Source organism: Rhizophagus irregularis, chromosome 21 (assembly GCF_026210795.1).
Source record: "Rhizophagus irregularis chromosome 21, complete sequence".
Lineage (NCBI taxonomy): Eukaryota > Fungi > Glomeromycota > Glomeromycetes > Glomerales > Glomeraceae > Rhizophagus > Rhizophagus irregularis.
The window spans coordinates 439,277-460,436 of record NC_089449.1 but is presented as its reverse complement, the minus strand read 5'-3'; the positions used below and the strand labels follow the sequence as shown (position 1 = coordinate 460,436).

The 21,160-nt window shown below is 27.1% G+C and overlaps 6 protein-coding genes across 6 annotated transcripts; 2 read left to right on the top strand and 4 right to left on the bottom strand.

Moving 5' to 3' along the window:
* The first annotated feature begins 647 nt into the window (after nt 1–647).
* Nucleotides 648–2,322, top strand: OCT59_013525 (uncharacterized protein). The gene is made up of 4 exons (XM_066141583.1): nt 648–1,459; nt 1,537–1,729; nt 1,819–2,075; nt 2,183–2,322. The coding sequence occupies exons 1-4, from the start codon at nt 878–880 to the stop codon at nt 2,201–2,203; spliced, it is 1,053 nt and encodes a 350-aa protein (XP_066001710.1). The 5' UTR covers nt 648–877; the 3' UTR covers nt 2,204–2,322.
* A 1,965-nt stretch (nt 2,323–4,287) lies between these two features.
* Nucleotides 4,288–7,930, bottom strand: OCT59_013524 (uncharacterized protein; the record flags this gene model as incomplete). Its single annotated transcript, XM_066141582.1, has 11 exons — nt 4,288–4,660; nt 4,741–4,833; nt 4,912–5,097; nt 5,176–5,842; nt 5,939–6,095; nt 6,191–6,343; nt 6,426–6,553; nt 6,628–6,709; nt 6,787–7,008; nt 7,090–7,725; nt 7,819–7,930. The coding sequence occupies 11 exons, from the start codon at nt 7,928–7,930 to the stop codon at nt 4,451–4,453; spliced, it is 2,646 nt and encodes an 881-aa protein (XP_066001709.1). The 3' UTR covers nt 4,288–4,450.
* Nucleotides 7,931–11,318: 3,388 nt separating this feature from the next.
* Nucleotides 11,319–12,572, bottom strand: OCT59_013523 (uncharacterized protein; the record flags this gene model as incomplete). Its single annotated transcript, XM_025323810.1, has 4 exons — nt 11,319–11,357; nt 11,434–11,666; nt 11,733–11,919; nt 11,994–12,572. 4 exons carry the CDS (start codon nt 12,570–12,572, stop codon nt 11,319–11,321), a joined length of 1,038 nt encoding a protein of 345 aa, XP_025189739.1.
* Nucleotides 12,573–14,703: 2,131 nt separating this feature from the next.
* Nucleotides 14,704–15,983, bottom strand: OCT59_013522 (uncharacterized protein; the record flags this gene model as incomplete). Its single annotated transcript, XM_025312437.2, has 4 exons — nt 14,704–14,748; nt 14,826–15,025; nt 15,108–15,306; nt 15,381–15,983. 4 exons carry the CDS (start codon nt 15,981–15,983, stop codon nt 14,704–14,706), a joined length of 1,047 nt encoding a protein of 348 aa, XP_025189738.1.
* A 299-nt stretch (nt 15,984–16,282) lies between these two features.
* OCT59_013521 (uncharacterized protein) lies at nt 16,283–18,639 on the top strand (the record flags this gene model as incomplete). Its single annotated transcript, XM_025333794.2, has 10 exons — nt 16,283–16,566; nt 16,641–16,716; nt 16,784–16,926; nt 17,000–17,131; nt 17,196–17,276; nt 17,364–17,447; nt 17,544–17,613; nt 17,702–17,823; nt 17,904–18,055; nt 18,133–18,639. 10 exons carry the CDS (start codon nt 16,283–16,285, stop codon nt 18,444–18,446), a joined length of 1,458 nt encoding a protein of 485 aa, XP_025189737.1. The 3' UTR covers nt 18,447–18,639.
* Nucleotides 18,640–18,709: 70 nt separating this feature from the next.
* OCT59_013520 (uncharacterized protein) lies at nt 18,710–20,963 on the bottom strand (the record flags this gene model as incomplete). The annotated part of the gene is made up of 1 exon (XM_066141580.1): nt 18,710–20,963. Exon 1 carries the CDS (start codon nt 20,933–20,935, stop codon nt 18,710–18,712), a length of 2,226 nt encoding a protein of 741 aa, XP_066001708.1. The 5' UTR covers nt 20,936–20,963.
* Nucleotides 20,964–21,160: the final 197 nt, after the last annotated feature.

The window sequence follows — 21,160 nt, the reverse complement described above, 5'->3', positions numbered from 1 at the left end:
TGTGTAACATTAGTACAACAAAACTCTATTTTTGGATTGTTTCTGTTTGAAAGGGACCGCAAAAACCGTTTAGTTAATATGGCTAGATTAATCTAGATTAATGAAGATTAGAATAGCCAAGACTAATGATGTAAGAAAGCGAATTGTATTACAAAATGTGTATGCCTTTTCCAACAATATTAATTCTCTTTGTTGCAGGCGTAAAGCAAAATTAGATTAATGAAAAAAAAAAAATTCAAGTAATACAAGGGCATTCTTTCTTTCAAAGGGGAAATTTATTTTTGTCGTACAATTAGTCATTTAAGAAATACACTAACAAGTATACTATTATCGGCTTTATAAATGTGTAAAATAGGGAGCTTTATTTAAACGATTTTTTTGTAGATAAATTTTATTTATTGATCTTATTTTGTTTTGATTTGCAATTTTTTTTAAATTTTTTTTTATCAGATAGATTAAAGTAACACGTTTTTTTTTATATATAATAAATAATTCATTATAATTGAACTACGTTAAAGTAAAAAAAAAGAAAAATTTGAAAGAGGGGGCTAAAATTTATTTGTGTATCACAGAACTCACAGTAGACCGTTTAATGCAAGTAATGCAACCGGGTATTGTGGCGCAGTAATCGACGAATCCGGTTGGTAAACTTGTGCTATCCAATATATCACGAAATAAAGTTTAACATGGGCACAGCAAAACTCACTTTGGTTATATGAATATCAAAATTGGATATTCATTTTTTTAATCAAATATATATATATATAAATAATTACTTTTTTACAACCACCCTTTTTTTTCAAAAAAATTTTTTTTTTTTTCAGTTTTTTTTTCAGAAAAAAAAAGAAAAAAATATAAAAATTATAAATAAATAAAAATGAATATACCGCAATATAATGGAACCGTTCATCCTGATGAATGGGTAAAACAAGTTCAAACAATATGTATAATAAATAATATCAGACAAGAAAGAGATATTTTGAAATTATGTAAATTAAATATTGATGCATCGATAAATGTTCCCGGTGAATGTAATAATCTTAATGATCTTATAAAGGCTCTAAAAGCCCACCCCACTTTTTCTATATATAAAGATGGTATCAAACGCAAATTAGATCAAATGAAATTTGAAGGTGGAGAAGGTGGCGATACTACAGCATTTTTAGCCGAATTTCGTTCACATTGTGATAAAGCGGAAATTGATAATCCACAAGAAATTAAAAATCGTCTCTTGAGAACATATTCATCGAATGAATTTTTTAAAAACGAATTCTCAAAACGTGTAACTGGCGTCACATCGATAGATGAAATTTATAAATTATATAGCGAAGTTATTTCAGATAGTTCAAAAGCAATTAAATATGGTCCTGAATTTTTGATAGCTATAAAACATCTTGTAACTGGTAAATATTTATCAAGTAGAGAGATAAATTATCAAACAGGATCTAAAAGACAAGTGGTGAGTTAAGCATGTTTCTTTTTATTTAAATTATTTCACGTTAATAAATTTTAATATTTTTTATCATTTTATATTAGGTATTTTGTGGTGAAAAGATACTCAATGAAAATTGTTGGTGGTATCTAAGCTGTGAAAATCAAAGCCATAAAGACGAATTTCAAAAAAATAAAGTTTTGTATGATGATGTTGTTTATTTGACTCATAAAAAGACCGGAACGACTTTATCACTGAGCGACTTTTATAGGTCTCCTAAAACGTCTTATGCAGAAGGTATACATAAATACATATATATTTATTTTATTTTATATTCAAAAAAAGATATAATTTTATTAATAGATATCAAATTTTTTTTCTTACAGTACATTGTTTTCAATTTGCATGGACTAATTTGAAATTCATTAAAAATGATCAAACTAATCAAGAAAATAAGACACCTTACTTAAAAGCACGAGACAGAGTTTACTTAAGGACTGAAACTGATTATATGTTACGTAGTCAAGATGTCACTTTCGAGATTGAAGATGATAACGAAAACAAGAACGACAAGAACGATACCAAACCATTAATACTTCAAGAAGTTGTCGGACATAAAGAAAAAGTTGGCAGAGATGATGAGGTAATTCATTATTTATTGAATATTAATTTTTTTTATTTTTTTTTAAAAATAAAAAATTTTTTTAAATTTAATTTTTTTTTTAATTTTTAATTTTTTTTCTTTTACAGTGGCTTATTGAAAAGCGGTGACTTTTTTGTTTATATTCAATGAACCATATAACTTACCATCATATGTATTATTCTCTAAGACATTATAATAAAATATTATTTGATCTTAAAGAACAAAATGTCAGGATCGACAATTTATTAAAAAAAATATTGTGTCATCTATTATTGACTTAAACTAAAAAAGAATAAAACTTGGGATTCTATTATTATTGAAATGATAAATATGGAATTATTAAAAATCCACTGATTTTCGTCATAGAATCTATTTAAACTATTTATCATGAGAAAGTTCATTCAATTTTTGGTTAAACATTTGTTTTATACTGCAATTCCTGCAATTCCTGCAATTCACATTGTAAATTATTCTGCAATTTGATGCAATTTGATGCGTTTGATGCGTTTGATGCGGGAAATTCCAGTAGATGAATTCACTTTACTTTGTGTTGATCTTCAGCAGGAAAATCATCATATACAATAAAATGCTATATTTTACCGAAATTTTTTTTTTTTTTTAGTAAAATTATTTGATAAACAGATAAAATCAATTATGATATGTGGCGTATGATAGAAAAAGAATTTTATCAAATGTTATCATATATACAGAAGCCATGAAATTTTCAACTTGCATTAAACAAACTTGCATTGCATAAATAAGCCCATAATTTCACGTGCATTTCTCAAAGATTATTCGATTATTCACATGGGTGACCGTGAGTTTATTGTCTATTTTCAATAGAGTGTACATTTTAATAATTAAGCTTTCTGTAAGGACTGTAAGGATAATGATTAATATGGAAATGATAACTTTAATTAATATGAAAGTATTAGATTTGAACTTTCTAAAGTTCAATCTATTCAACATTCTAAATTTATATGCTTCTTTTTATGTTATTATATGCATTAGAAGCTTTTTTACAATTTTTATTGGGAATTGGAAAATTAGAAGACTTCATCATCGTACAACGTTGCGTACAGTACCCCCCTTCCCCTGCAATAGTTCCCCTCTGAAGTACCGTGACTATTTATACTATTTTAACAGTAAATTTCGATATTTTTGAAAAGTATCTGGTGCTAATTTTGGCCAAAATTTGATATTTGGCCAAAAGTTATTCCCTGTATACAAGGATATAACGATATGATGAGATCCATATGAAAATCTTTGAAAAAAATATCGTTATATCAAAATTATACTGATAATTTATATGTTCTCTCATATAGTAGGAAAGTAAAATTTTAATCGAATTTTTAATATATATTGGTATATCGAATATCAGATCGAGGTCTGACTGTAGTACCCTCTCCTTACATAGTCACCCCCAGGCCTGGGTACTTTTCAATCTAACCTAGCCTTTCTTGAATAATGATTCGGGTACTGTATGCAGCACTATATGGTATGTAACATACACTATATTTATTCTTTCGGGGGAACTCTTCAAATCAACAAGTTTAATAAAACATTATACATTTTATTTACCGTAATACATTAAAAGTAAAAATAGAAAATTTCGATAATTTGATGTTCAATTTTAGTCAATCATAACCTAAAAATATAAAATTAAAAATATACTAAAATAAATTAAACCCATTTGAAAATCAAAGCCGTGAAGCTCGCATTTTTTTTTATTTTTTTTAGACTAGGGCGCGACTGCCCACTTTATAATTCACTGGATGAGATAAAACGGAATAAGGATGACCTTCATCAAGAAATGTTAAGGGTAAGTTAAGAATATAGGAAGAAAACAAAGAATAAGAATATAGTAAAAATGAAGAAAATTTAATTGAAAATTGCTCGATACAAGTTGAGTCGTCTACAATATCTGATAATAATGACGTTTGATGAAGGAATGATGTTTTAATGCTTTTAATGCGAGATATTTGACCAACATTATACATACAGTCATTGCATTTACTCCAAATCACGTGATTTATTCTTCGTGTTGACACGTAAATCTTTTTTTTTCTACCATAGTAATTATAGTTATATAGTTATTTTGTAGTTTTGTAATTTGTGTAAAAATAAAATTGATGACACGTAAATTTTTTTAATAAATTTAATATTTATTTCACAAATTTATTCAAATTATACATAATAAAGACTCGTATTTTTTTTTTTAATAAATTTAATATTTATTCACAAATATATTCAAATTATACATAAAAAAGACTCATATTCAATATACATAAATATAATAAGATAATAATAAACTATATATGTATATAATACGTAACTAATTTCTTTCTTTTACAAAAACTACAGAATGTAACTCTTTAACTCAAGCCAGCAATAGATAATTCTCTAGCTTTAGCATGCTTTCGTACAACTTCTGTCCAGCTAGATAAATTTACTCCTAATCTTCTACTTAAAGTTTCAAAAGCAGTTTCCAAATTTGTTGCAAGTTCTTGGAATTTTGTTTTTGTTGAACTTTCGGAAGATACTCGTATTGCAATAATAAGAGCTCTGCGCAAGGCAGTCGCAACCTATGCATATAAAAAAAATTATTATAAATTAAGTAATTGAAATTTTTTTTAAAAAAAATAAAAAAACCATTTATACTCACATCCAATAAAGTATCAGTGTCACCCTTAATTGCTGGATTCCTTTCTAATGCAAATACATCAACTAATACATCATAATAAAATCCGCTGAAAACCTAAAAAAAAGACAATCAGTTTAATAATTTTTTCGTGCTACGTCATACACTTCAGTCTTACATGAAGTTTATACTTACCAAAGATAAAGCATGTACTTCGGGTTGAGCTTTGGAACCTATAAGATCATTAGATAAGTTTCTTAAACCTTTTCCTTTATTATTGAATAAGGCGTCTCCAAATTCTTCTCCTACAGCTGATAAGAAATTGTTCGGGTCTCTTAAATTTGCTTTTGTTAAAGTAACAAATAAATCTGCAATATCGGCCTAACAAAAAAAAAAAAATTTTTAATATTTTAAATTTTTAAAATAATTTTGATTTACTTATTAACAATGTATACTTACCATAGAGATAAGAACAAATAAACTGCATAAATCACCGAAAGCTTCATGGAAACCACCAGTTTGTCCATCAGATCTCCATTGAGGTTGTAAAATATCCAAAAAGGAGTGGCCAGCTTCATGAGCCACCACATCTAAACTTCTACACAAAAAGATTGGTGTACCATCTTTTCTCTTGGTGAAAAAGAATTTCAAAGCACCTTCTTCGCGACTATAATAAGCATTAGCTTCTTCTCCAGCATGAGGAAATATTTGAAGTCTTTTATTTCCCCAAGGTCTGGTTATTTGTGGTGGATTTCCATCAAGATATTCTAAATCACCCAATAACAAATCATATGTATATCGAACAGTTGAAAAAGTATGTACAACATCAAATCGAGTGTGATTATCTGATTCGTTGGGAGCTTGTGAAGGAGTATTGTCAAAATCTAATAAGAAATCTCCATTTGTATCAGGAGCTATCGGTTTTGCTGTTGATACTGTTTCGAACCAAGAATCAACTGGTCCCGATTTTATATCAGTATTTATTAAGAAAAGTTCGCGTATACCGATTGTCTTGACAGATGGATCAGATTTCCAGACTCTAACTCGCGTTCCTTTACCAGGTGGGGGAACAGCCGCTTTTGAAATTGAAGGTTGTTGCAAGCGAGAAGCTAAAAAATTTGCGCCCCTATATAATAAGAACGTATAAAATGATTAATAAAAGTAAAAATTACTTATTTTTTTAAAATTAGAAATTTATTTGATTTAATGGTTGATTGATTACCTTGGGTAAATATTTTGATCATAGTCAAACAATATGAAAGGTAATCTTTCAGGAGTTTTAAGCTCGAAGCCAAAAGATGATGATTTGTTTGAATCTGATGGATTAAATTCAAGGAATTTTTCATTTTGGCCAATAATAACTGATTTGGTTGAGAAATCTAATGTGATAAAAATTTAAAACAGGAAAATTTAATTCATGATTTCTTTCGTTCCAAAAAAAATGATCAATTGACCTTGAATTACAAATAATTACCTGGATGAGGAACGAATAAAAAGAGTTGTTCCGGTTTTGGAATTGTAGTACTTCCGTGTGTTTCACCATCTGAAAAATTCAAAGATCCTTGATTAGATTCAATGCTCACGAATTTTCCTGAAGGATTACGCCATGCTACTAACGGGATAGTAACTATAAAAGGAAAAGAAAAAAAGTTTTTATTTAAATATAATGAGTAAAATGCATTTTTTATAACGTTAAAATTAAATTTTACCAAGGGTAAGATTTCTCAATATATCAGCAGAGTCAAGCTGTTTATTATTACGCGTGTATCCAATCGAATAAGTGTGCTCATCATTCTCAACAAGATAAACTGCAGATTCATGCCAGTTGTTGTCGGGTCTAATTGATAAACAATATAGCTTAATTGAAACGTCAATTATTTTATTTAAAAAAAAGAAAAGAAAATTATTTACTTTTCTTTATTCGCTTTAAGGCTTTTTCCTAGATATGCTCCATATTTCTTATTATACAACGCATAAAAGTTTCCGTAGTTATCTGTATTATCACGTGATTAACCGTTAGGAAATGAAAAAACGAAAGACTAATGGAATGAATATATTTAATATATCTACCAATTCTCCAAAGCTGGGAAGGATCAGTGAAATTGTAAAGATTTTTCTTGATTGAACCATCTTTTTCCATTGAAATGGCTAGCTTGCTAGAATCAATGAATGCAAAGTATCTGTAAACTTCACCGCTACTTGGTTCAGCTTCCGAACTAAATGAAGCAGTGCCTGGACTGATGTTAAATGGGCGGTCAACGTTAGCAGCGGATAGCTTCCAGTTAATTTTCACTATATTAAAATAAAAGAAAAAAAAAAATATTAATTTTTTATGTTGATTTTTTATTTAATTTCGACAAAAAAAATTCCTACCATATTTTCCGGATAAAGCGGTTTCGGGACCATGAGGGCTTGCTGCAGGGTAAGGTTTACTTGAACTATTTAAACCGGAAATAATGCTTCCAATTCTAGCTTTTTGTTCGTCGAAAACATGTTCTCTTGACCAACCAGACAATTGATCAAAGTAATCGGAAATATACAACGGGACATTTGTTTCAAGATCCTTAATTGCATTAATAGGTGTAATACCAGATGACCAAGTTCCATTTCCTATACCAGAAACAACATTAGCAATTTTTGTGGAGGATTCTGAGAAATTTTCAGCAGGAACATTAAAGTTTGCGGAGAGTTCATTAGCAATTGAGGTGGAAAGTGATTGAATCCATTCGGCTGAAGACGTATAAACTGATGTTGCGTCTTTGCCAGAAGTTTTTTTAAAGATATTATCAATTACAGATTTTACAGTTTCTTTGGGAAGGTTATTAGCGATACAATGAGGAAAACTCTTGCGTAGGCCTCCTCGAGCGTCAACCGAGCTCAAATTGGTTGTTGTTGTGTTTGATATTTGTAATGGTACTTGGGAAGCCATTTTGATAAAAGAAGATTTTTGCGAAAGATGCAAAGGTCTTGAGAGGTTCCGAGGACGGTAAAATGACCTAGTATTTATATCTGTTGGATTATCAAGAAATCATTGAAAAAGACGTAAATCACGTAATTTTCCTTTCATATACACCACATGATTACTAAATGTTTATTTCTTACAATGATGATGACTTGGCGGAAATTGTAGAAATTGTTTACCACATTTGGTTTGATGAATTCTTAAATTTGTTACTTTAGCATAATTTGTGAGAAGTGAGGTGAGTACCCTCATCTTTTTTTCGGTACATAAATTCCGACAATATTGAAAATTTTCAAGGCAAAAGACAAAGAAAATTCAAATTTAAATTAAATTTGTTATGATTAACCTGTTAACAGCTGAAAGATCAACTTTGCATACGCCCACGCCGTTTAATTGTATTTTTGATTCGTTGGTATATAAAAATGCTTTTATAGTCTAATATTTTTATTGTAGGCCGTAGTTAATCTAACCTTTATTATCTAAAGAGATCCTTTTTCATACTTTGTCACCCAAAAACAAATAAAACGAAAACTTAATTTCTTTTTGTTTGTTTTTTTTGAATAAAATTTTCCTCTTATAATAAACGCCACAAACTGAAAATTTTTTTTTATAACCTGTATTTGGGCAATTTCCCACATAGTTATTATTTATTATTTGTTTATTCTCGGTAAAATTCATTTTTGTTTAAATTATTTATTTTATGATCATCTTGATAAAGAGAGAAAAGTAAATGATGTACGAATTGCAGCTTCAATAAGTTTCTTTGTATGAACATTTCAATAAAATTCAACCAAAAAAAAAAAATAGGCTAAACTTGCAAGTTTAATTGCGCCAATAGCATAAGATTAAATGACATAAATTTTACGAGTCAATTTATTTTTTATTATTTATTGTTAAAAAGTAAAAGAGGCTTTTTGGTTTAGTTTTTTTTTTTCATTTTCAATCATCAACTAAATATCATTGAAAAAAAACCTACTTTCCTGTTTTATATATTTCATACTAAATTAATAATATTCTTTTTTTAATCTACCGATTTTTTAATCATTGAGAAAAATTACACAAATAATTTACGTAAATATTCGGAGTATCGGACTTGTCATATCGATTGTATTAAAAATGAACAATCTAAAACTTGAAAAAGCTTGAAAAACAATCCACAAAATTATATATTTTAATGAAGTAGATCATTATTTATGATGAGAAAAATCGGCGGCATCGATATCATTGTTGTATGATAGGTAATTAATTTATTGTATATCGGTAAATCAACTTCCCGTCATGTTGGGTTTCGCAATATCGGCCAAAATTATCAAGTAATGCTGACCCGTATTAGAAATTTTACGGATCATCCATTTACAATAAAACAGGTAAAACAGGTTTTTTTGTTGATAGGGTGATTTATCTCCATTCCTCTTCTATTATTCAAAAGATAATCTGGTTAAAATATTCTATTGACAATTAACAATATATGATATTTTTCTATTATCACTGCGGAGGACGGAGGTTATAAATTCTAATGATCAATGTTCATATTCAGGGGCCTTGTACTGACTGTACTTCCAGTGGTACTTCGAAGCAATTGTTTAAATTAGGATAATTGATGTAACATGTCCATTTTGAATTATGGATTTATCCGAACTTTGTTGACTGAAGAAGGGAAAATTAAATATATTGTCCGAATTGTTATTCAGAAATTCACGAATCATGTTCTCCGATAAAGTTCATCCTATTTCCGCGGTTTAAGAGTGGTTCAAGTAAAGTAGTAATTGTATATTTTAACGAATTTTATTGGATTTGTTCACGTGATTGTTAAATTAACAATATTCTTGTCTTTTTAAAAAAAATTACAGTGGGACGAAGTTTAAATTATCTCACTTCACGGATACGACAAGATGTTGTCTTCGAGCAGCTTTACAATGCTTTTTTATGTAGTCGATTGGGAATTGATTGCTTCGCTTAGTTTGGAGTCTTCTTGACTAAATGATACATTGTATATTTCTCATTCAGCTATAAAGATAAAAATAAAAATTAGACATTGAACGTATAAAAAAGGCTACCACATATTGTTTTCATTTTTTATAATTCAAATATTTTATAAAATTATAATAATACATGAAAATGACGTTAGTATCTTTTTATAATATATCGATACACTTAATAAGAAAAGTTCAATTAAATCAATTAAATCGTTAGACGTACTAAAACAAATATACGAGAATCTTTTTTCGTTTGTCATATATTATTATAATTTGAACTAACCAGGTGCCCAAGCCCAGGGCTTAGTGGACGAAAAGATTAAACTTCGGCGATGAAGTAGAAGTAATAGGGCTTGATGTAACGAGGATTCTTTACACCACCCAAGGTTTTAATGTCTCAGTATATACTAGGTCCGTGAAATAATATCTAAGGCAGTACGGAGAAAAATTATGAAAATATAAAAAAAAGTTCACGTACGTTTTCTTAATTTTTAATAATTTTTATGTGTGAAGAGATAAAAATAAATACATTTATGTTTTATAATAGCATTTAAATATACAGTAAATATATAATAAATCTACTAATACCATATTTGTTATATATATAATGTGACAGTGTATTGCTTTTATTTTATAAATTTAATAAATAAAAATTATCAATTCATTATTTTTGAATTCCATGGTTTTTGGGATCTCGTTAGCATCATAAAGGTTCAAATGAAATTAACTATGGAATAATATTGAGATACAAAAATTTAGCAGGTATCATTGAGCTATGAAATAGAGCGTGTGGAATAATTATTTAATTAGGATATTTGCCTTATTATCAAGCGTCAACATATAGTGATTTGAGAAAATTGGAGTAAAGAGTTCAACATATTGTAGTTTTAAGAGATGATACTAGTCACCGAGTTTTTATAAAAAATTTAATTGGGTTGATAAGCTTGCTAATATATTAAAAAGTCTTCAAAGTAAGCTTATTCGAGAATTTTAACCGATTAAATTAATAGATTAACCGATTTTTGATGCGCCTTAATCGATTAATTAATTTTGATCAAACAAAAATAGAAAATTTTTTGTAACGAACGAAACATTCCATAATTAATTTCACTATACTACCCGACAATAAAATTCTAGGAAAAAAACTTTCCCTTCGCTCAATAAATGAATTATGTTTTGCCACTTATCATGTTAATGACCAGATATCGATATTTAATAATCAATATATGCGTTGTAATTATGGATTAAAAAATTTATAGATCACGAACTAATTTCGGGTTCATAAAAACAAAAGAAAGTTTATTAATATAATGAATAGTAAATTATGAATTAATAGATTAGCTATTATAACTTATCAGTGTTATGAGCACTGCTGCCTCTCGGCAAATCTGGCAAAATATATAAATAGGTAGAAGATGATTAAATACAATATAAAGTGGTAAGTTTCTTCTCAAATTATCTCCTAAGCTGCCGACTTTTTACAGACTTGGGGCATCGATATTAGAAACCATCCTATGCACCAATCTCTTAAGTTCCAGGAATGAATTATCTATAATCAGACGGGAAGAAATATGAGAAATAAGTTGAGAGATATAAGAGAGAACAAGATAGAAAATAACTGTATTCAATATAAATCATTTGCAAAATATCGATTTTATCGTTATCTATTCAAGTTGTGTACCATCAAGAAGTTCAATACACCACTGAAATATAGATTAAAAATTATAACTGAGTAAAATACTAATATATACATATATACTATATATAACAGTAACATACCTCATCATTACCACCCATTCTTTTATCATGGCCGACAACTTCTTGATAATTTTTGTTAGCAAGAGTAAATGTGAAATCGTGACTTCTTAAAATTAATTTAGTCTCAAGATTTTGTATATTAATTATTTCTTTTGATAATATGCAATTATTATTGTTATTATTGTCATTATTTACGGGATTAATTGCTATAAGCCGCAATCTCTGAGGTTGTGATACTGTAGGCGCTGTACACACTAAGATGAAAAAAAAACTGATTATATATGTGAAATCGTTTATAAAGTAATAAACAAAATAAATACCTTCAGCATGTTTAGTTGTAGGAGATTTATATCTTTTATCCATATCTAATTTATTACCACTAACTTTATGTATCAAATAAAAGGGATTTCCATATGAAAGAGGTTTATCAAAAGGTTCATTTGGCAATTGGACATTTTTTGAAATAACCCACACAGAGTTTGGTGATAAATTATTTTTCGCAAATACCTAAGAACAAGAAATCACATTAGTATTATAAATGAATTAAACGTTAATAATAATAATATATATAGTATACTAACTATTTGAAATCCTGAACCTGTTGAATAATTTTTATTACAACTAGATAAATATTTTCCAGTCGCAACATGTTTAAATGCTACTAAAGAACCATATCTAATAACATTTAATTCATCAATTACGATATCACTAAATATTTCTAATATTTCATCAACTGAATTAATACCATTTAATTTTCTTTTAAATTCAACCTTGAGGAATTTATCTGATGATAAAGTATTTAAAAGATAGTTTGTAATTTCTTCAACATCATCAATTTCTGCATCATCACAAAGTGAACGAAAATTTGCAAGGAAAATGGCCGTATTTCCTCCTTCTTTTTCAGAAACATATTTTAAAAATTTTAATTTCGCTTTACAAGTATTTTTAAATATATTAAAAGTTGAATGTGATTTAAGAGATGTAGTCAATTCATCAAGGGAATTAATTTCATTAGGAATAGTTAAAATAGAATCTAACATTAATATACATAATTCAAGTATTTCATTTTCATTTGTAATTTGATTTATTTTACAATATGCACGCATTCTTTTAATATATTTATCCGGATGACAAGTTCCATTATATGTTGGTAATTCCATAATTAAAAGATTTGAAGAAAGGGAGAACAATAACTTTTATAGTTACGTCTCTTATTATATATACTGAAACTGGTAAATCATTTAGCTGAATTGAGAAATATGTTTTTTACTGTGCCGCATATATCGTGAATTATGATTCGTCAATAATATTTTTGTGTAATATAAATTGAATGAATATCATTAAACAAAAATACTTAGTACAAGTTCAATACAAAACTGCAAAGTGTAAATCAACAAAATTCTAAATTATTACAATTGTTACAATACTTAAATTTAAAATAAATAATTAATAAATTATATATACCTCTGAATTTCTTTTAGTTCTTCCTTTTACTTCCTTTAAGGCAAAACAGTTTTTGATCATCGTCATTGGTAGATAAAATACATTCATGTTCAGATAAAGGTGATATCATTATATCACCCGATTGCACGTAATCGTGGAAGTTATTAATTAGCTTAACCTCGCTTTACAAATTGATAATCATTCTATTAGGACAATATGCTGCAAAAAAAAGATTCATTAGTAAGAATTTAATTTTCTGGAAATAATGTTAAGAGAAACTACTTACGTTCGGCCGATTTAGATATAGATATGTAATTAAAAGTTAAATGCAATGTACTTTTGGTTCTGACATGAATTAAAAAAAAATTATTATCTTCGCCATAACAGCTATTCCACGATTATGAGGATAACCAAAACTCCACAAAGTATGTAGAGTTATAGTTATATATATTTTTTCAGCAATATTCACCACCTAAAGAAATATAAAATTGGGATTTAACTTTAATTTACATAATTCAAGTACTTCTTGTTCATCTGTAGCTTGATTATTATAACAAAAAAAATGGACTTGAATAATCCATTCTTTAGGTTGAATGGTAATCATCATATTGTGGTAGGACTAGTAGGTCCATTATCAAGAGCGCTACTGGAAAAATAGAAAATATGTTGAGATAGAAAATAGTTAAATTTACTTACAAAATTTTGAAAATGGAATAAATGGAACTCAATCAGTCTTTTTTTATATTACGAGTTTAATACGCCATATTAACAATGAAAACAATGAACTAACCGTATAAATTTTCATTTATCACCTTTCCATTGAGGCATATTTATCACGTGTAATACATCATGCATCATGCGGATGTAACGATATCTATTTACAAATAATCGGTAAAGTATACCTTCAGAACATTCAGGCGGAATCAAACTGTCCTTATTCTTAAATGAATTGGAGTATTCATTTAATTTTCAGAACTCACAAAGTATGTTTATTCAGCTAAAATAAAATCACAATTAACACTGGGCATTGGTTATTTCAAAATGTCGAAAATTGCTGTTGAATAGTACTCCAATGCTACTCAAGGAAGTACTGTAGAGACTGATGCTGTATATTAAATATTGGCAGGTTCGGACTCTCTTATATTAATCCCTTTATTTTACTGGTCAATAAATACGTAATCGATAAATCATACGTACTCCGCATGATTTGAAAAGCTTTTGCGTTAATTATAAATTAATTTGCTTTATCATCTATACTATTTGTTACTTTTTAATATGATCCCTACAACTCTACAACGAAATTTCTTGTACCCTAACTCCCCGTACCCTAATTAATGAATTTGGATATTATAATAATTCAAAAAATCATATAAGAACGTTGATTAATATCTTGTATCTAGTGTAAAATCTAAGAAATATTAATTTGTTATTAACTACAATTTTGAATACTAACGTAGACTGTTGAACACCATAAATTTTTATTCGTAAAACTACTATAACTATAATAAATTCTTCAAATTTCTGACACGCTACCTTCTTTTTTATCGGTATAAAGGCACCTTTCAGTTAATAACAATAAAATATATCTCTTTCACAGCATCATACTACATATTTGCTTTCCCTCAAATTATTGTCTTTTAAATAAGATGGATTCACGGAAGATTCATAGATAAACGATTCTTCAATAAATATTTGTTAAATTTGTTATAAATAGTAAAATCTATATAAATGTTAAAATATCAAAATAAATATATGATTTAAACTAATCACCAAAGTAAATATTAACTATAATTTTATTGGGACTATTGGTACTCAACATGCATGTGGAATATATCGATCATAATCATTTTATCCTCGCTCCTGATTAGATTGCTCAATAATTTCAATGCACCACTGTAAATAACATTAAAATTATATAATTAATTTACATTAAATAAATTAATAAATATGATCGATAGATTTTACTTCACCTCGTCATTTCCACCTATTCGTTCTTTATGACAAGCAACTTCCTGATATGTTTTATTATCACAAGTAAAAGTAGATTCACTACTACGTAATACGAATTGATCACTTTGTAAATTAATTATATCTTTACTCTTCACATAAGGAGGATTTTCGGAGTTAGTACTTCTAAAATGCCATAGTGAGCCATATCTCGCATTACATACTGTGATATAAATTATTTCATAAGTTAAAAAATCATTTTATACGTGAAAAACAAAAAAAAATTTTTATATAACGAATATCACCTTTTGAATTTTTAGTTGCAGGAGATTCATCATCACCACTTACACTTAAGTTATATTCAATATTTTTGTTTGTTAAAGTAAATAAATCTCCATAAAAAATCGTCAAAAATTTCCCTAATTGATTATTCCTAATTTTTTCTTGATCTTCATTAATTTTCCATACACAACTTGTATCTGGAACGGTTGGACCTGCATAAACCTAGAATGTATAACGTTGTTAATAATATTATCTAAAACAAAATAAATTAGTCTAAAATATTGTTATGTATTAACCAAATATCCACTATATCCACTACCTCTTTCATAGCTATCGGTACAACTAGACAAATATTTTCCGGTTGCAACATGTTTCAGAGTAATATAAGAACCATTTTCAACTGTTTTAGGCTCATCTAAAAGGCTTTCATAAAAATATTTGGATAATTTTTCCATTGAGTTGATTTTGTCGAATTTATTATCAATAAGAGAATGTTGAAGGGAACCTTTTGATAAGGCGTTCAAGAATAGTCTTTTTCGTTCTCCAATTTCAGTTATTTCACCTTCATAACAAAGTTGTATAAAATTATTCAAGAATTTTAAACTTTCATCATCGCCATTATCTTTATTAATATTATTAAACTTTAATTCTTGTACTTTTTTTTTAATAGATTTTTTAAAAGCGTCATAAGAAGTATCCAATTTTAGATCATTAACAAGTCCAACAAAAGAATTTGTTTCGGAAGAAATTTTAATAGAAGGATGAATTAATAATTTACAATAATCAACAGTTTCTTGTTCATTTTTAGTATTTTCATTATTTTGATCATAAAAACTCAATCGAATTTGCCTAACCCATACTTCTGGATGAATGGTTCCATCATATTTATTATGATTCATAGTGAAAACAATAAAAATTCTAGGGAGAAATTAAAAATATAACGATGTGACGATTCTCACTTTTTTTTAACATGTTGTGCGGCCGAAAAATTTCGATTTTGATTTGTCATGATCGACAATTAATTTTACCAAAATTTAAGAGCGGTTTATTTTCCCTTCTCCCGATCCCGAATTTATAATCCAGCTTTGATTTGTCATGATCGACTTTAATTTTACCGAATTTTAAAGACGCGATTATAATATATATCAGATATGAACTTTAACTAGTAGACTTCAAAAATAAATTTTCTCTCCAGAAAATGTCTGAAACTTTCTTCCCCAAATACCCTCCAAACATTTCTGATGAAAATTTACAGTCTTTAAAAAATTTAGCAATAGACTGGTCACTTTCTCATGGCTTAATAATTCGTCCACCAACTAATGTTTCCAATAATTCTTTTGTTATGCACGCACCTGTATCTTTATTTCCTTCACCTTTTCCAAGAAAAACTTATGAAGAAGCTATAGAATTACAACCTATGTTTAATCTTTTATTTCATAAATTATCTCAGGATTCTGAATTCATCACACAAGTTGTTGAAGAGTATGAGCAAAATTAATTTTATTTGTTGTTGTAACGTATATTTATATTCATTGGAGATTTTTATAAAAAATTAGGATAACTAAAGTTGATGATTTTGTTGATAATCTTTATAAAATCTATTTAAAAGTAAAGGAGGAAGGAATTGTTCAGGTAAATTAAATTATATTTATAATATTTTATCTTATTTTATAAAACTAATTTGACAAATTTTTTATAGCCAATTTCTCTGGGATTACATAGATCGGATTATCTTTTGCAAGTTCCACCAGATGCAACAGAAGCTAATATTTTACAAGTTGAATTTAATACAATTTCTTCTTCATTCTCTAGTTTATCATATTTAACTGGAGAATTACACAGGTGAACTTAATACAAAATCGGTTAAAACAAATTTTATCGCGTGATCTAATCCTTATTTTATTTAATTTCTTAGATATTTATTGAAAGCTACTGAGTATTATAATTCATCAGAATTATTAAAAAGTGATTCCTTGCCGTTAAATGATTCAATGACGAGTATACCTAAAGGAATTGCAAAGGCTCATGAGCTTTATGGGTCTCCAAAGTAATTTTTTTAAATATGTATTCGGTTTAATTTTTTTTTTCTTAATAATATTTTATAATTTTAGTGCCGTGGTTATGATGGTTGTGATCGATGAGGAAAGGAATATTTTCGATCAAAAATGGATTGAATATGACTTATTAAACAAGTAAATAAGATTTATTTTGTTAATTGAGACGCGAGGATACTTGATTTCAAATAATTAATTATTTTTCTTTTTTTCCATTTATTATAGTAATAATATACATATTATACGTAAAACACTCAAGGAAATAAATGAACAAGGAAAGTTGGATCCCAATACCAAAGCTTTAGTAATGTAAGTCCGATTCTAAATATTCCTATATCGTGTATATGTATATATATATATTTTTTTAAAAAAAGTATTATTTTAATGAATTTGTATATTTATTAGCGATGATAAAGAGGTGTCGGTTACATATTTCCGTTCAGGATATTCACCTGAACAGCATCCTACAAAGAAAGTTTGTAGATTTTTTTACTCAAGCGTGATTTTTTATTTATTTTATTTTATTTTTGATTATTTTTTTTGTAATATAAAATTTTATATAGGAATGGGATGCTAGATTATTGATTGAACGATCAAAATCAATTAAATGTCCATCTGTTTCGTATCAACTTGTTGGTGCTAAAAAGGTTCAACAAGTATTGGCTATACCAGGAGTTTTAGAGAAGTTGGTATAAAGATGTGTATATATATGTATATATATTTTTAGAAAAAATATTTTAATCATATTATATTTATATTATTTAGGTATGTAACTGATCCAACTGACGCAAAGAGACTTCGAGCAAGCTTTGCAGGCCTATATCCATTAGATTCTTCACCTGAAGGTGAAGCGGCTGTAAAGCTTGCCTTGGGAAATCCTGAATATTATGTGATGAAGCCGCAACGTGAAGGTGGAGGTAATTATAACAAATATGCTTTTCTTTATTTATGATCTACGAATTCTTTAATTTTAAAATTTCTTATAAATAAATAGGCAATAATATATACGCAAATGACATTCCGTCTATTCTATCGAAATTATCAGTATCAGAAAGATCATCGTATATTTTGATGGATTTAATACAACCACCATTAATGAAAAATATTATCCTAAGACAAGGTGAATTGGTCGAAGGTGAAATGATTTCAGAATTAGGAATTTATGGTATATTTATTGGAGGTAAAGGTAAAGATGAAGTTATTATTAATGAGATTGGAGGACATTTATTGAGAACCAAAGGAAGAAAAACAAACGAAGGTGGTGTTGCCACTGGATATGCTGTTATTGATTCTCCTTTATTAATTTAATTAGACATTTTAAATCGAGATTAATAATAAAATTTTTAATTTATTTTTTTTTTTGATCGAGAGATCTCATTAATGTATTGGATAAATTTAAAAGTAATTTATTAAGATTTTAAACAATTGTTTTTTATTTTAAAAGTATAAATAACTAATTTTCAATTTTTTCTATATCAAATTAGTTCAACAAATCAAATAAAAAAAAAAAATAATAATAAAAAAAAAAGCAATAATTCCAACTCCTTCTCACTACATATTTATACAATTTATCATTCCCATCTGTATCTAAGTTGATCAATCCTAACGTAAGAATAAACCTCATCTTCGGAAGGTTCGATCTCAGTCCTTTTAATATAAATAGGTTTCTCTTCCTTAAAATTTTCATTCGTTATACGAGTATCATTTGATGAAGAAGGAACATTACAACTTGATGATGGATTGGTAGAATTGATATCAGGAAAATTATCATTTCTTGCTTCAATAACTTGACCATAAGGTACTTCATCATTTAATCTTCTATTCTCAGTATCTCTAATAATTAACCTTTCCAAACTATCACCTAATCCCGACCAAATAAGATCAACATGTTCATCAGATATACCAGTACAATGTCTTATATCAATAAATTTTAATTTTGCTTCACAATTATTAAGAAAATCTTTAAGAGCATTAATTGAAAAAGTCCAACGAGCCAAAATTTGTAATTTCTTTAAATTTGAAGGTAAACTTTTTCCCAATAAAGGTAAGATTAATTCAACATCAATAGGAACGTAACCCCAATTACTTAAAGTTAATTTTTCTAAATTACTTAAACCATAAAAAGGAAGAGATTGTAAAGTAATATAATGAGTTTGATCAAATTTTAAAGATAATTCAACTAAATTTGGTTGAAATTTATTAATTAAATTTAATACTATAGTAGATACATCATGAGTTAATATAATTGATAAAGATTTTAAAGAATTAATAGAATTTTCAATTAAAATTTCAACAACTTTTGGATCAATTAAAGTGATACCATTCCAACCAATAATTGATAATTTTTTAAGTTTTTTATAAGAAGAATATTTTAATGGAGACATAACATTTTCTTGATGTCTACAACTTATAAAAGCCAATTCTTCTAAATTTGTTAAAGAAGCGAAAACATGTAAAGGTTTCCATAATTGAAAATCCACATCATAAAGTTCTACAACCAATAAATTATGTATATGATGAGAGAAATCAATTTCCATATCCTTTAATCTTGAAGAAGGACTCCACCAAAATTTTCCTTGATATTCAACGAAAATAAATTCTTTTAAATTTTTTTGATTATTAATTAAATTATTTAAACTTTTTAATTCTTTTTTTGCCCTATCAGTATTCCATTCATCATTAACAGTTAAATTTATTATTAAAGTTTCAATATTATTACAAATTGATGAAATATTATTAAAAGATTTTTCTTGATTTTTACCTCTACCATAAAATCCAAATATTTGTAAATTTTCTAAAAAATTTTTTAATATAGGATTAGGATTAACACTTAATGTTGATTTCCCATGAATTTGTTCATTATAATAATTATAATCATAATCATCATCACTATTATAATTATTAAAATTATTATTATTGTCGTTGTTGTTGTCGTTGTTATTGTCGTTGTTGTTGTTGTTGTTGTTGTTATCATCATTAATCAAAACATAATTTCTTTCAAAATTTTCTGATAAACCAAAATCACTTATAAAATAATTTTGAATATTGTCAAATACAGGAAATGATATGGTCGGAGTTTGAAGATATCTATCCTCTTCATCAATAAAATTTTCAAAATCATCATCATCATCAATTTCATCATTATCACCGTTAATATCGTTAATATTTAATCCTTGATCAATTAATTCTTTACCAGAATCCATAAATAAATAATCCAATTTAGCACCTTTACTCATAAAAAGATTTAATAAAATTCTTGATAAAGTTCTCATAGGTTCTTGACTATGAGGTTCATCTTCCGTTGGATTGGTAAATTTATATCTTTCATAATTATTAATATTAATCCTTAAATTATTATTATTATTATTATTATTCATTTTTTGTTTATCCCTATACCAAATTAAACTAAAATCATATAAATCACGATAATTTAACCTTTTTAAATGGGAATGATAATTAAATATTGAAAATTTTTGATTTTCATTATTTGAATCATTATTATCATCATCAGCATCATTTTTTGATGATTTTAATAAATCAATATTAAATTTTTCTAATAATTCAAGATCAATTTTAATTATTTGTGAAATATCATTTGATTTTATATTTGATAAATATGTATCAATTAATTTTGGTGAAGGATTTTTTCTAGTATAATGAAATGGTTGACGATATAATATTGGAATTATCGTTTTACAACATTCTCGAGAAAGTAATAAACATGAATGTAATGTAGGAATTAATGATTCAAGATTTTCAAAAATTTCTTCCAAAATATCTATTGGTAATTGAGGCATTATCTTTTGATAAATGAAGAAATAAAAAATCGAAAAGATTTAAAAAAAAAAAAATTTGAAAAATTTATATCAACTGATTTGTCAGTTTGTCAGATGACTTCAATAGATTAACCAAAATCAGTACGGAAGATTTTCTCGGTGTAGTACAAATGATTTGATATAAATAGGTGGGAAAATGGAATATCGTCAGAAAATCGTCACGTCCGTTTTTGATGGAGCGTGAAC

Bases quoted from the DNA above. Each gene is read 5' to 3' on its own strand.
- OCT59_013525 (XM_066141583.1), top strand. From the start codon at position 878: ATGAATATACCGCAATATAATGGAACCGTTCATCCTGATGAATGGGTA. The intron at 1,460-1,536 runs GTGAGTTAAGCA...ATTTTATATTAG, and splicing joins CAGGATCTAAAAGACAAGTG to GTATTTTGTGGTGAAAAGAT. The intron at 2,076-2,182 runs GTAATTCATTAT...TTTCTTTTACAG, and splicing joins AAGTTGGCAGAGATGATGAG to TGGCTTATTGAAAAGCGGTG.